The sequence below is a fragment of the Opisthocomus hoazin genome, chromosome 8 (genome assembly GCF_030867145.1).
Source record: "Opisthocomus hoazin isolate bOpiHoa1 chromosome 8, bOpiHoa1.hap1, whole genome shotgun sequence".
NCBI lineage: Eukaryota > Metazoa > Chordata > Aves > Opisthocomiformes > Opisthocomidae > Opisthocomus > Opisthocomus hoazin.
Window position 1 is genome coordinate 2087287 of NC_134421.1, and position 15523 is coordinate 2102809.

General features: G+C 37.9%; 1 protein-coding gene across 2 annotated transcripts in view; it reads left to right on the forward strand.

The window, feature by feature from the left end:
* DCP1B (decapping mRNA 1B) overlaps window positions 1-15523 on the forward strand; it is a 48277-nt gene that overhangs the window by 20185 nt on the left and 12569 nt on the right. For both annotated transcript variants that reach the window (XM_075427822.1, XM_075427823.1), the window contains exons 4-6: window positions 5201-5267; window positions 7448-7583; window positions 15324-15452. In XM_075427822.1, the coding sequence (XP_075283937.1) occupies window positions 5201-5267; window positions 7448-7583; window positions 15324-15452 (332 nt within the window). The remainder of the gene's footprint in view (window positions 1-5200; window positions 5268-7447; window positions 7584-15323; window positions 15453-15523) is intronic.

A 15523-nucleotide genomic window follows, 5' to 3' on the forward strand; every position in this document is an offset into this window, starting at 1 on the left:
TTTTCTGTGATGCTAATCACTATAATAGCTGATAACTCGTAAATAAGATGAACTGTTGTACACTGCTCTGATTAGAAGTATCATTCTTCCCCATTTTACAAATTGGGATCCTAGGACAGAGCAGTTATAATTACAGAGGTCAATTAAATGCAGGGTGTCTGACTTTAAATTTCTCGGGCCTAATTTTTCCAGTATGTTTATCATTCATATGTTCAAAAACACTGCTTACAGACTTGGATTTTGATAAGTAGGTGGTGTTTTTGCAGGTCACGCACTCAAATGTTACACCCAGGTCTAGGACCTCAAACCAAACACGGGGAAATGAAACATGCACAGTCAGCGACAGCCACTTAAGGTGACATTTCACAACGTGCGTATCATTGCACCATATCTCAGGGGCAGCGTCAGAGATGGAATTCAGCTTTCCAAGATAGCAAGCAGCTGCCTTAGCTGGATGTTTTTTCTATCTTCTTTGCTTTGTTGCCGTCCTCTCTTGCTTTATGCTGTAGAGCTTCCACAGGCAAGTCTCCCTCGCTGCTTCAGCCTGAGCAAAGTGGAAGGAACATCGTATGCTTCTATCGTCATTGTAAAGACGGTGTCGTGGACAGAGGGATCACATTTGCATTAGAGTAAAAGAGCACGAAATTAACATGGCACGCTTTAATTCGTGTTTTAAGTTAAGAACTCATAGATTATAAATTATTATTGTGGATATAACCAACTTCGGTTCTTGTTTCAGTGGGTCCTGCAAAATGGAGGCAGCAATATTCTAAAAAGTAGTAGAAAAAGAAAGGCAAGCTTTGATAGTTTGATGACTAATCAAATATTACGTGAATGGTAGACAGCAAGGAGAAAAAAATGACCAACATAAAGGAGTCCGACTACCTTGTAAGATGTGCATAGTACATATTAAAACTGTATTTTAATATAGCCAAGTGTGGATTTACATGTTCAGGAGCAAAAGTCTAGGCCATACATAGGGAATAAAGTACCTAAAAGAAGCGTGGTATCAAGAATAAAACATGAAAGTTGAAAAATCATTGTATTTGTTTGTTTTTAATACCAGCAAGTGTAAAACAGTTTCTAGGTACAGGGGAGTCTCTAGTCAGTGAGGATGATATTTCTGAATTTATTTTTACCAAGCTTAAATACTGTATGCAGTCTGTGGAGCAATAGCTTTAAAATAATGTGTTGCAGGTACACTGAACCCAAAACTTTGATAATGGAAATGCCTATCCAGAAGACAAAAAAATCTAATAGCTGGAAGTTGAAGCTAGACAAATGAAGGGTGCAATAAATAGTCCTAGAGAAAATTGCTTCCTTTTTAATAGGATACTTAGCATGAATCCTGAAAGTTGATAAGAAATTCTTCATCATCATAATAAATAAATGTTTCAGATTTTGTGAGATCAAAAATTGTCATCTATTATTCTGGTAGATAGCAGCTGTCAGCTTCTGCTTATAAATAGTATCTAGTGCTCTAGTGTTTGTGAGGACAGGAGAGATCTAGAGCCAAAAAATGAAAATTGTAAGGCAGAAGCTGTAGAATTGGCTTGGAAGTTGTGATTTAAAAATTAAATAATATACTTCCTGAAATTCCTTCTCTGAGCTGTATTAAATGAGCTTCACAGATTTCGTTAAATTATTCCATTTTGATTTATGAGTAAGCTACCTTTTTCAAATTCTAAGAATTCTAAAGACTGATATCTCCTAATATTTAATAGTTCCAATTAGATGGTTTAAGTAATTTATTTATATTATTCCCATTCAATATTAATTGTATCTTGTTGACTTGATAGCTGCATTATATCCTTCTAGTTTTGTGTAATCTTGTAAACAACATCGTAACTTTGGTGCCTTTTTTCTTTTTTTCTTTAACGTGATCAATTCATTACTAAATTTAATTTAGTAAATGACTTTGGAACTGTTGAAAGTGAGTGAATAGATGTGTACCATCTTGTCAGTATAAAACTAGGTCTGCTTATAGGGCTTTTGTTATCTGCTCTTCATGTAACTGGCTCACTTGGTTAGCAGAAGATACTTGACTTTGATTTGTTGTTTCTTTTTCTTTTTTTTTTTTTGTTTTTTTTACAATAATCTCTTCTTGGGTAACTTTATAGCTGAAGCTGGGCCTAGTATTTCTTTTGTTCTGCATTAGAAGAATTTTCCTGTTCATCTGCTGTTTAGTGATTCAGTTGTGCCTCCGCTGTTTAGTGATTCATTTTTAAAGTGAACATTTTAGTGAAATTACCACTCTACAGATGATGCTTACATCAGGATTTCCTTTTTGTCAAACAGTGTGATTTGGAGGGTGGATAAACGTAATCTGTTTAGATTTAATCCTGATAAGACACGCAGTGTTTTCATGCTGATATTAAAGGTTGTAGTGAAAATTGTATTGTATGTGTATTTAGTTTTTATTAGTAGAGAGCGGGCCAGGTTCCCACCTTGTTTGTAACCATCTTGGGTCCTTTTGCTGGTCCTGGGTTTTTACGTGTTGTCATACATACAAAAACTTTTTCTTGGCCATTTTGTGTTCATCATTAAGCAAGAAGATGGCCATCTTTGCTGCTATTATTTACATTTTTGTTTCCTTGAATGTAGCTTGTAGCAGAATATACTACTACAGTATGAGTTTACGCCATGGTTACTCCGGGTGATGAGCACCCAATATGAAAACATAAATGGGTGTACTTTGGATACCGGATATCTCAGATTTCCACCAAGTTACTGCCTCCTCACTGATACATTGTTCTCCCATGCATGAAAGAGCTCGGAGTACCTTGTGCCGCAACAAGTGGAGTGGCTGTGTGATTGTTTCTCAGTGTATTTCTGAAGCGTTCGTCTGTTCTGAACAGATGGGAAAAGTATAGAAGGAAGGAGAGGAGGACGGTCCACTTCTGAAAGATTTCACTACTGAATGGGTGGGCTGTAAGATCAGAGGGTGCTGGGTTTTGGTCTTCGCTTGCTTTCAGCTGTGCTTCCCAGTCTAAGTTGAAAGTACCATTTGGCTGAGGTAAGAAAGTAAGCGTGTGTGGATGGTTTCGAGGCTTGGCTAACATCTAGGCTAAAGGTCTGTGGATCTGCAATATTCTGACTTCAAGTTCCAGTTAAGATGTGATATATTGTTGGGGCGGTGGTTTGAGCTGGTGGGACAGACAATAATTAGTGTCCTTATTCTGTGATCTGAAATGGGTGTGCATTTGTTTGAATTGTATTTCAAATTATTGGTTGTAGTTCTGTAAAATCTGAATTGATCTTTATACTGGTGATCAGACAGTTTACTTATGTTTGTCAATGAGTTGAGGTAACCTAGCTTGCTTCTGCCAGTCTTTCAAATTTTAATGGGACTATCAGCTTTCAAATTTATCAGATATTCATAAATAGCCTATGACACGTTTGATCAACTGACCAAAAGGTGAAGCTGTTCAACCTGTCTTGCATATTGGTGATGTCACCAGCTGTGGCAGACATAAAAAAAATATTGAGAGGATGGAGCAGATGGCCGAAGTTTTATCAGTGCTCTTCTGCATTGGAGATTCTTTTATAACAAAGAAGAATCTTGCTTAAAACAAATTTGACTTGTCTGGGGTTTTCAGTCTGCTTGCTACATTGTGATTTGGACAACAGCAAGTTTTCGGGTGTGTTTTGTCGGAAGGACGAGTAGTTTCACGTAGTAGGTCAGCATTTTGGAACCTTGCGAATCATTCACACACTTTTCTACAGGTTTGCAGTTGATTATTGGATACTTATTGGAATGTGTTAGAATACTAATGTCTTTTAAATAGGTATTTTAATACTAATATCTATGTTACAAAAAGGAGAATATTTGCGCAGTTCATATCAGCTCTTATGTTGCACATTTGTAGACCCACTGGCGCATATTATGTGAATATGCAGCTGCATATTCATTTTCTTTCCAAATATTAACAAAGCAAACTTCTATTTCATATGCTGTGGTTTTGGTTCTGTGGAATTAAGAAGTGATTGCTTTTGGATTCTGCTAATATAAGGAAACATTACATAATCAGGGTCAATGGTGCAATTGTTTTTAAACAGGTACTCAATCCATTTATGCCGCTTTCAAATAAAATCTAGTCTCTACTCTGTTTGAAGACGTGTTAGGAGTTGCCATTTCTTAGTAAGATTAAGGGAAAACTCTTGCCTGCTGTATAATAGGAAGGGGAAAGGAGAAGAAACACATTGGCAACCTATTTACTACCATATCATGTAAAGGGAACATGGATGTTACACAAGGTTGTGGTGATTTGGGGCGGGGAGCGGGGGGAAAGGTCTGTGTTACCCCTTTAAGTGCTTCTCCCTTCCTCTTCTCACAGCAAATTTGTGCCTGAGGTTAAAACTAAGACAGTTACCCAGGTAAATGTGAACAGATAGTTTTGAGACAGTGTTGGACATTTGTTCCCAAACTATCTTCGAAGAGCTGTATAACATGGTTGTGAGTGGAAAAAGCTCCCTGTTTATTATAGTGGAAGCTGCACTAACTACAGCCCCATTATGGCTGTTCCCGGCATGGTGGTTTCATTAGCAGTGTATACATTTGAGAATCTTGAACTACTAGTAAATTTAAATCTGTGGTTGCTGTGCAAAGCTGCAGGCACTTACGTTAGTGGAGGTCTGAACACAGATATAGATTTTCTATTCCTGGGGTTGGCTACAGATAATTACTTCTTTGGTGGTGAAAATAATGGGCAACATTATAGGAAATCTGCAGGGAGGCAGAGGTGTGTTACTGCTACTCTAACAACTTTGTTGATATATAAGATAGGCTTGAAGGTTGTTGAAAACTAAACAAATCTTGCTTGCTTATGTATCTGTGCGACACTACCTGCAGTACGCTAGCCACTGGAGTCTAATGGATATGATACGACACCTGGAAAAAATGGACAAAGGAAAAGGTTTTAAGGAAAAAAACCCTCTGGTTTAGTGTTCTGAAGAAAAGGATCAAATACCTCTCTCTTTATTGAAGGTTCAAGAGCTTGTGATTTACATCCTTAGAGATATGCCTTTGATATTTTTTGATTCTGGAGGATCTGAGGTGTCATTTTTATGTTTATAGATGGGGAGAACGGAAGACAGAAATAAATTTAAAGATTTCTATATAGGTCACTTTTAAATATCTACCAGGTAGAACTACTGTTTGAGAAGATGCTCATAGTTTGTGTTTGATGTGCATTTACAGTGTCCATATATGGAATTTGGTTTTATGATAAGGAAGAATGCCAAAGAATTGCAGAGCTCATGAAAAAGTAAGTGATGGGTAAACAAGGCTTTTTGTGCTGCTTTGATGTATGTATTTCTGTACATACATGCACATTATGTTACTAGGATGGTCATACCTTTCTACTTTAAACCTGTTATTATAGACTTTGTAGCAAGTAAAATTGTCATGCACCTGCATTTTGTATAATCAGAAATAAGTCGCTGTATTGCAATACTTTTTCATAATTTGCTGTGCAGCTTTCCAGCTACATCAGAGTGTAACAGTTCATCAGGAAATAAATCAGATATGACTAAGAGATCTGTTTTGAAGAATTATATTCTTTGGGGTTTTAATGTATTTTTCAGTCTGGGAAGATTTTCTTTTTTAATGTTGCTGTTTCCCTTTTTCTTATATCAATGTAAGTGCAGGCTATCATGAAGGCATACTGTAACAATACAATTTCTGTCGTTTTTATCCTGTTCCTACATCATGACTGAGTTCCTGCTTCCTCATTTCTTAGCAATATGTACAAAATTCACTTTGGAATATAAAGCAAGACTTTAATTAACTTTGAATTAATTACTTTTATGTATATAATAATATTTTATACATATTTATACAATCTTTCATTTTGTAATGAAGTTGAAGATTAAAATTTCAAAGAGAACTGTATTCTCAGCTGTATTTTAATCTTACAAAATCATGGGTATTTTTTTCGCTGTCACTGCTTGCTTCATGTGTCCAGGATGGACAGGGCTCATTCTTCTGCTCTACCCCCTGGTTGCCCTAATGATGGGCTTGTTTGCAATGATCCCTTTTTTAGGACTATAATCTGCAGGTTTGCATGTTTGTTTGGAGGAGGAAGGACCTGAAGTCTTACAGATTTTTATCAACATATGTAATCTAAATTTTTTAGGTGCATAATGTGGAGGATATAGTAAAGAGGCCTGATAGGAACAGGCAGAGGTTGGGTACACTGGTTGCCTGTCATAAATAGAGTTGGACATATCAATATGTCACAGCTCTTCTAAGAGACAGGAGGAGGGATGACGTAGAGCTGAGAAAAGCCATGGGAGGCGGATACAGTCAGGCTGGCAGCGTTAGGTACTAACAGCGCACAACGCACAGGCACTGTCAGACCTGTGAATCTCTCCTTTTCAGATCGCCTATCCCAGTGTTAACAGCTTCTGTAGCCAGAAGCATGCTGAGGAAGTGACATCAATTTTGATTGCCAAAGTTACCAAGTGCCCAGAAGCCCATTTATGTGCCCTACAGTACAAGTGCAAACAAGGCTTATCCTCGCACGTCTCGATCCATAGCAAAGTGCTTTAACTTTTCTGCCACCATGCTTCAGATAAGATTTATTACAAAATACTGGATGGGAAGGTAGTCATGTTTCCTGTATGTCTCCTTTTAAAGTAATACCTGCTGCTTTTCATTGTGCAGTGACAAAACAGTGTGGAACACAGACTGTCACAATGGTGGGGCTTTGTTTAGGGGGTTTTGTTGGTTTTGCTGTATATCCTACAGCTCTAAAATGAGTCAGTTCTGACCCAAGAAATAATTGATAGGGGTGAATTTACAGAAATAAGCAATAAACCCTAGGAAACCCAGGTTTTTGACAGCTAATTTCAGTTAACTAGCTCAAGTTTCAGTTGGTGGTGATTAGGTGCTCTCAAACTGCTAATTTGCTACTATAAAAACTAGTTTTCAGAGGATTCATGCAATTGTAAACCACGTGTAGTAGTTTATAATAGCAGTGTTTCGTAGAGATAAAAAATACCCTGTTGTTCAGCCAATTGGCTGCATGTTTTAATTCTCAGCATTCTATAATAATAATAAAACAGCTGGGGCAGGAAATTGGTCATTTGCTAGTAGTTAATGACTGATTTGTGTGTGTTTGCCATCCTCCACCACTAGCAGAACTGAATAACACTATAAATTCCCTGCTCCTTCTGGGTATAGAAATTGTGACTGAGTTATGGAAATTTTAGTCTATAGCCTAGTGTGTTAAAGAGTGGAGAAAATTAATCTCACACGTGGTCAGATTAGGTTTTAATATAGATCTTTGAATAGAGATCTTTTTTTTACATGTCTTAATGGAGATGGAGGGAAAAATTAAAATATTTGAGTTTTGATTAATTATTCTAAAGCAGTCGTGATTAAACTTGTTATATTTTGTCTGTTTTTTGTCTTGTATATTCTCCTCTCACCTCCAACTTTCAGCCTAACTCAGCAGGAACAATTCAAAGCACAGCAGGGCATGGGAACAGGAGTGTCCCCAATGATCATGAATTCTGCTAATAACAAAGAAGTGGATATCTTACGGATGCTTACCAAGGCCAAAGATGAGTATACCAAGGTGAGACTTGCTGTCTGTAAAAAGAGGATATTTCTTTTTGGTGATACTATGATGCCAACTTGCTCACACTTTACATTTTAAAACATAAAATGTTTGGGTTTGTTTGGTTTTGTTTTTAAATAGTTTTACTCAAAGCGAAAACTGATTTTAGACAGTATGCCCTCTCATCTTGTGTAAAAGTGGCTGGTAGAAAAATTTTGTCAGAATTTGCTAAAGATTCAAAAGAAATTAATGCCATCAGTAAAAACTTCTGAAAGGAGAACATGTATATGATTGATTATTTGTTGAATGCCAGGAGGTAAGAACAAGTATAAACTGGCTTTTGTTTTGACCCTTAGAGCTTATTGCTTATTGAGTAGCACCTGGAAGTTTTGTCTTCTTTCTGGGTACAGTGTTCAAACCTGCTAATAGTTTCTGTGGTTTTTACAAATAACTTCCTTCAGAGAAAACTTTTATCAGTGAAGTTACTGCTTTTAATTGTGGTTGTTAGCTACTTTCAAACACTAATGGATGGAAATGAAAAGGATGAAATGTAGTATGATTTCAGCCCGTGTGCTGCTTTGGTCTTCTGAGGCTTCTAAGTAACGAAGTAACTAATGGACTAATAATGTTCTGTATTATTAAGCAATCAAAAACGTTTTACTTTGGGGAATAAAAATGTAATAATTTCAACTATTCATATATGCGCTGTGAACTGTTACAAACCCTGCAGGTTCCAACTGCTGTTTCCTGTATTGCGTATGTGTTGTTGTGCAGTAATAAAGCTCATAAGTGTGCTGAGTCTAGAAATATATACATCTTAAACATGAGCAATTTAACGAGAGAAAAAGTTATGTCTCTGAAATGCAGCTACTAATAAGATCCTCAGAAAGATAATAGTGAACTATTTGAGTTATGGTGAAATGTAGCCCTTTTTGTTGTGCCACAGCTTCTTTTGAAGCTTAGGACCTGCGTATTTTCTGTAAGAGGGATTTAATGTATTACAGTGGATAAATGCCTCCAAAACCTGGTATCTTTTCTATGTTTTAATACTGAATCAGTATGTAGTCTTGGCATAAAAGAGTGAGATTTGAGATATTGTGAAATGTTTAAGCAGTTTTCATTAAATAACCTTAAAAATATTGTAAGTGGAATACTGGAAAAATATCAGGCTGTCGTCAGATTCTATGAGAAGGAGGTAATAAATCTTTTAAAAAGTTACCTTCCATTTCTACATGAGCACACAGAAAATCAAGACGAAAAAGAGAGAAACTCTAGAAGAACTGTTGTTTAATAGGTTTTTGAAATTTTTTTCTTGCAGATAAGTTCTCTTGCAAATTTGCGTCTTCATCTTTAATCTTTCTTCACTTAAGTGATTGCTAAGGAAATAAAATGAAAACTTCATCTGGGACATGAGTACTAGGAGTGTCTGACTTCTTTTGAGTTGGATATGTGGGGGTTTTTTTGTTTTGTGAATAATATAAAATTAGGAAGTGTGTGATAAATAAAGGCAATGACAGCCATTTTTGTATTTGATGTCAATATATTTCACAGCAGTCATGCTTTTTTAGCTGCTTTATGACATCTCTACATCCTTGCCAGTGTATGTCTTGTGACTTGCAATGCTGATCTGCAGAAATCAGTTATGAAATATGTTGTTCTCCCTTTTTAATTCTGTGTGGTTTTGGAGAAGAGGGTGTTTTAAAGTCTTGGAAGCTGTAGAGTAAGAACATCAATTTCCAAAGCATCTAAGGAATTTTGCTCAATTTTTTTGAAGTCCTAGGATGAATTTATTTTTTTAAAAGTGTAACTAACTTTGAAGGGTGTATCTTATGCCCAAATAAAGTTACACATTTAGAGGTTTCATGACAAATAAAATACATAGCCTCTCCCCTCCTTTTTTTATTAATGGAGCTCTAAGTTGCTAAACCACTAAAGTATTTTTTGAAAAAATGTACATTTAATGCACATTTGCCTTTTGTTGATCTCTGGTAAGAAGAAGTGGTATTAGCAGGCCTCATGATAGCTAGGGAGATAAACAGTTGAAGAGCTACCAGGGTACAGAACAAAGCATGACAGAGTGTTTTTCTGTTTAATCACCGTGCCTTGTTTTGTACTACAAGACAAGCTCTGCTTTTAGCTCTGTGCTGCACAGAGTTATTCTGTAGTTATTATGTAGGTATTCTACAGAATCTACCCATTCACTATACTGTCTTTGATCTACTGGAGGTCAGATTAGGTGAATGTCTTTTGTCTGGTTGATGTGCCCCAAATAACTGAAGCTTCCTTCTTCATTACCTCATGACACACAACTATTCGATAAGGACATATTTTCTAGTAGTGAGCAAGCATGGTCTCTAGGCTTCTCTTTCTGTTCTTTGACTGCTTCTTCACTGTCTTTCAGCAAAATGTTCCAATGGTGTTGCCCTGCCCAAACAGGAATAGAGCTTCTAAGTTTTCAGGTGCTTAAAGTTTTGATTTGTTGACTGTGTAAAAGACTCTGTAGTAGGATGCAGAAGGCCTAGCTTTCCTGAGGGCACTGTGCCATACTCAGCCCGGATGATGCAGAGTCTACGCTGCTATTCTTAAACAGTCTGAATTGGTTTTGTATGTCTCATTTAAGTAGGTCTTTGACTGGAAATCCTTTCTGCTACTGCTCTGCTTTGAGACAGTTCTTGTCCTCCTTAGCCCCTCTCTTCTGCAGAGCACCTTGTACACCTTCATGTGACTATTCACTAATGTCATCTTGTGGTTGCTTTACATTAGCTAGGTAGAAATCCCCAGTTTCTAGGGCTTTTTGACTCTGCGCTCAAGCTCTGACAACTTCAAAACTTCATTGCTTTCAGCATAGCCATCTATCTACAAAGCTCTTCTAAGTTCCATCAGGCCTTGGCTAGCCTTCTTTGCTTGTGTCAGATCTTCTAGCATCTCCTTGTTGTACTTGATAGGTCTTTGCAGCTCCCATGTCTCAAATTCAGGCTTTTGCTACAGAGCGTGAGATTGAGATGACATGGTATTTGCTTCAGGAGAACTGCAATACTGAGGTACCATGCTTGTCCATTGGTTGTTTCCTTTGATAATGTCCTGTTCAGCTTGAACTGCGTATTGTACAGGTAGGCAATGAAATCTCACGATACAGAGCAGTTGTTTGCCTCAGATATCTCTGACTCTACCAGACTTGCCTAAAACATCCTAAGTGATGGTCTTGTTGTTTTCGATTGATGTTCACCACAGATGTCTGGGGTTTTTCCATTGTTGCTTAGCATTTCTTTGTCTTGATCTTGGAACCTTTTGATTTCTTATGCATCTTTTGTGGGAGCATAGCTTTGAACAAGACACATGACTAAAGGACAGACCTGTGAAGCAAGATGTGGCAATTGTCAGATATCGTAGCTGGTGAATACTCTTTTGGTTCTAGCACTAAAGAGCATGGTGACATTTCTTTCATGCTGCTTTTTGCTGTTTGATGACGATGATGGCATCTGATATCTTCTTTAACTGTCCACCTGACAGCTGCTTAAAATGTCATGCTGGTGCTCCTGATTTACTCATCAGCAAGGCTATGCTACCCATCTGCCAAAATGACCTTGTATTCTGAGCTCCAGTAGTTACAGATGCCTTTGAAATCATCACAGGCTTTTTTTCTCTACAGCATACTTCCCTGTATTTGATACCAGCCTACTAGCCATGTTATCAAATCATGGGAATGATAACAAGTCAGGTCGATGTCATTCTTTATAGGCCATTGTATATACTGCTGTTCATTTTGATGAGGAATTTGGTCTGAAAAATGCTTGTACAGTGATAACTCTCTTAAAGTCTACTGCTTCTCACCTCATTTTTATATGCTTAATTCTGTGATCATGCAGAGTATGACAGTGGAATTTGAGGTACTCATGGTTTCTGAAGAAGTCAGGCTATTAAAATATCCTGGAGAAATAAGGGTCAAATGAAAGGAAACTTTTCCTTAGTGTAAAAGCTTTAATAGTTATGCTAGTGTTGTAGGACTGTCTTCTACACTTTTTTTCGTGTCTTCTTTCTGTTATGATTTTTCATTGCAATCCATTCATAAATATTTTAAATATGAATTGCAAAGCAAATCTGAAACTTCAATTAAGTGTAGATTTCTGTCAAGTGCTTCCATTAATTAGGCTTTGAATAGTAGAGAAGGGAGGTAAGCTTTAAAAGAATACTGTTTTGCTTACCATGAATAGTCTTTGGATTTAGCTCTTTATTTGAATTTTGGGATATCTTTAGTGATCAAACTTGTACTGCTCCGTGAGATGGATAGAAATGCCCTGGGTGAATGAGATAACCACATTCTAGTAAAATTATTTCTTTGTTGTTCTTCCCTCCCCTCCCCTCCTCTCCCCCCCCCCCCCCCCCCCCCCGAAAATGCAAAAAATGTAGCTGAGTTTAAGTGTATTTACATGTTGAATGAGAGCTGCTTAGGTTAACCACAAGGCACTTGCAACGTGGTTTTATGTTTAGCTGAAGTACAGTTTTGCTGTGAAGCTCTGTACTATTGCCTAAGTCAGTACTTTATTCTTCGTGTTTTTTCGAATCTAGTGCTCGAGGAGGTTTCTAAATTTATGCAGTAGGGGTATAGCAGGAAAGAAGAGACACACACGTGCTTGTTCTTTCTTCAAACCGAATAGCTAACCACCCTATGGCGTGATTGTCTGTGCACACTGTAAAGTTATTTCTAAAAGCAACATTTGAACTGAAAATTGTCATACAGTAGAAGAAAGCCAGGTACATAAGTGGAATTACACTTTTACTTTGCAAGATTGTGTCTTCAGATATTCATCACAGAAGTCCTTGACTGTCCAAACACCCACAAGATGATTTTTCAGCAGAGACCCTCAAAATCATTGAGATTGGAAGGGACCTCTGGAGACAGTCTAGTCCAGCCTCCCTGTTTGCAGCAGTATCAGCTAAAGTGGGTTACTCAGGGCCATGTTAAGTCAAGTTTTAAATGTCTCCATGGATGGAAACTCCACAATCTCTCTGGGTCACCTGTTCCAGTGTTCAAACATCCTTGAAAGAAAAAAGGTTTGTTGTTTTTTTTTTCCTAAGTTTAAACGAGATTTTGTATATTCTTTTTTTTTTGCCTTTTGCCTCTTCACTGGGACCACTGAGAAGAGTCTGGCTTGGTCTTCTTTACTTCCTCCCATCAGGTACAAGGATGGACGATGATGATACATAATGATACTATATTCTGAGCCTTGTTTTCTGGAAACGAAGCCTCTCCTTGCTTGACAGGTGCTTAAATCAACTTCGTAGACTTTCAATTAACTCACTTATGTGTGTCTGCATCTTTCTTGTGCTGGGAAGCACAGAACTGGACATAGCACTGCAGTGCTTAGTAGAGGGGTCTAACCAGTGGTCTCACCAGTGCTCAGTAGAGGTGGACCTCGCTTGATCAGCTGACAATGCTCTGCCTAATGCAATGCAGGATGCCGTTGGCCTTCTTTTGCCACAAGGGCATGTTGCCAATTCGTATTCAACTTCCTGTCCACCCAGGTCTATTTTTGCAAAGCTACTTTTCAGTCGGGCAGCACCAACCTGTACTGCATGGGGTTATTCTTCCTCAGTTTCCCTTGTTGAACTAATGTTCCTGTCAGCTCATTTCTCCAGCCTGTCAAGGTCCCTCTGAACGGCAGCACAACCATCTGGTCCCTGTTTTATATTGTCTGCAAGCCTGCTCTGCCTCATCATTCACATCATTAATGAAGATGTTGAACAGTATTGAGCCCCATGTCAAACCCTGGGGTACATCACTAGTGACTGGCCTCCAGTTGGACTTCATGCCAACAATATTTTGAGTCCAGCAAATCACACAGTTTTCTGTCAACCTCACTGTCCACTTACCTAGTCTGCATTTCAGCAGTTTGAAGATGTTATGGGAGACAGCGTCAAGAAGTGCTTTGCAAAAGTCAAGGTAAACAATATCCACTGCTGTCCCATTATCCATTGAGCCAGTCATCTCACTGTAAAAGGCTGTTGGGTTGATCAAGCATGATCTTCCCTTTGTAAATCCATGCTGGCTGCTCCCAATCGCTTTCTTGTCCTTAATATGTTCAGAAATGGCTTCCAGGAGGAAGCCATTTGTTTTTTCACCTTCCCATGGACTGAGATGAGGAAAACCAAACTGAAGTTCCCCATATCCTCCTGCTTGAACGTAGTACTGATATTTGTTTTCTTCCAGTCCTTGGGAACCTCCCCCAGTTGCCATTACCTTTCCAAAATAAGGAGTGGTTTCTCAATGAGAGAGGCAGCTCTCTCAGCGCTAATCAGTGCATCCCATCTGGTCCCATGGGCCTTGTGTACGTCTGTTTTGCCTACATGCTACCTAACTTGATCCTCCACTACTGAGTATCAATGTTCATCACTCCAGTCCTCCCCACCAGCCTCAGGGGCCTGGGATTCCTGAGGACAAGTGTGGCAAAGAAGGCAATCGGGTGCCCGTTGAGAACTCAAGGTCTGTTTTTCTGAGCACCCCTGGAACCAGTGTGTCTTTGTTTACTGTTGCAGTAGGTGTCAGAAATAGATTAAATGTTCGGTTTTGTGTATTTGAGAGTGGGGGTTATTTTCTCACCTAACATATTTGCATCCTAAGGAGTTTGTCTCGGAAAGTTCTGGAAAGGACGCTGACATTTTCGTAACTGCACAGCAGTGGCTCTCCGTATGGCAGTCTTTCCAGTCCAGAGTTCTGTCCCCAGTAATGCACAAGACTGGGCTGTTTGGACAAAAGAATGCGAAACCAATACTTGTCATTCCTTACCCAATCATTAGTCCTGCAGCATAAAATTTAGAGCCCATCAAATTCAGGTAATTAACTATGAATATTCTTGTTAGATAGGATTAACTTTTTTGCTAAATAAGTCTTTAAAAAAATCTTTCCAGTTTCTTGGTTTCAATTGTATCAAGCGACAGTGACTTCCAATACACTGTGTTCTTTTCTACTGACAACAGTGTTCCTTGTATACCCAATAGTTACATTGACTATATTCTCATTTTTGTACAATGTAAGACCATCTTATTCACTTTTCCTATTCCATTTATTATTTCTTTCACACAGCATTTTCTGTGCTTTTTTCTGGATTAAATTACGCCCTTCTCTGTTCATATGTCAGCCACTCCATGTTCCTGATCACTTTTAGTCATCTGTCTCTGCCCATATTTTTGTAAATATTGTTATTAATCCTGTCACATTCAATAAGAAAACATACTGATTCTATAAATTAATTAAATCTTTAATTATTTTTCTGTGGGTATATGCATCCTTGAAGTTCCCACAATATGAAATATTTAAGTAAAAGAGTTTGAGTTGTAATTCCAGTTTTTAACAAAAACCATTTTAAATGTTTAGGCACATTAATCCTTCATGTATCTAGACTACTTCTAGCTGCCTACTGATGCAGAAAAAGCATGTCTGTTGCTTGGTTTCTAAGGTGCTTTTTTTGTTTTTTAAGTTAAAGCAGAAGGTAAGAAAGAGAACTGAGATTTAAATTGCAGGGAAGCTTCATACTCAGGGAATCTTGGAATCAAGTATTTATTTTTACATATGCTTGGTGGTTTTAGAAAATTAGGTTGCAGTTGTTATAGTTCTTTCAATAGCGTAACATTTCATAATCAGTGTTGCAACTAGTGTTTTTGGTTATTGAGTGCTTGGCTATGTCTGGGTTTTACTATAGTGGAGAACTATCGGAGAAGATATTGTCCCACTTACTAAAATATACTTCTTTTCTGTTGCAGTGTAAGACCTGCTCAGAGCCAAAACAAATTACCAGTTCCTCTGCAATCTGTAACAACCCCAACCTAATCAAACCAATTCCAGTGAAGCCTAGTGAAAATCAGCATCAACGAATATCTCAGCAAAGCAAGGTAAAATGTTTTGTGTGGTTTTTGCCTAGTGCTGCTGCAATCGGGTAGCCATGTAGGTATATTTATTGGAG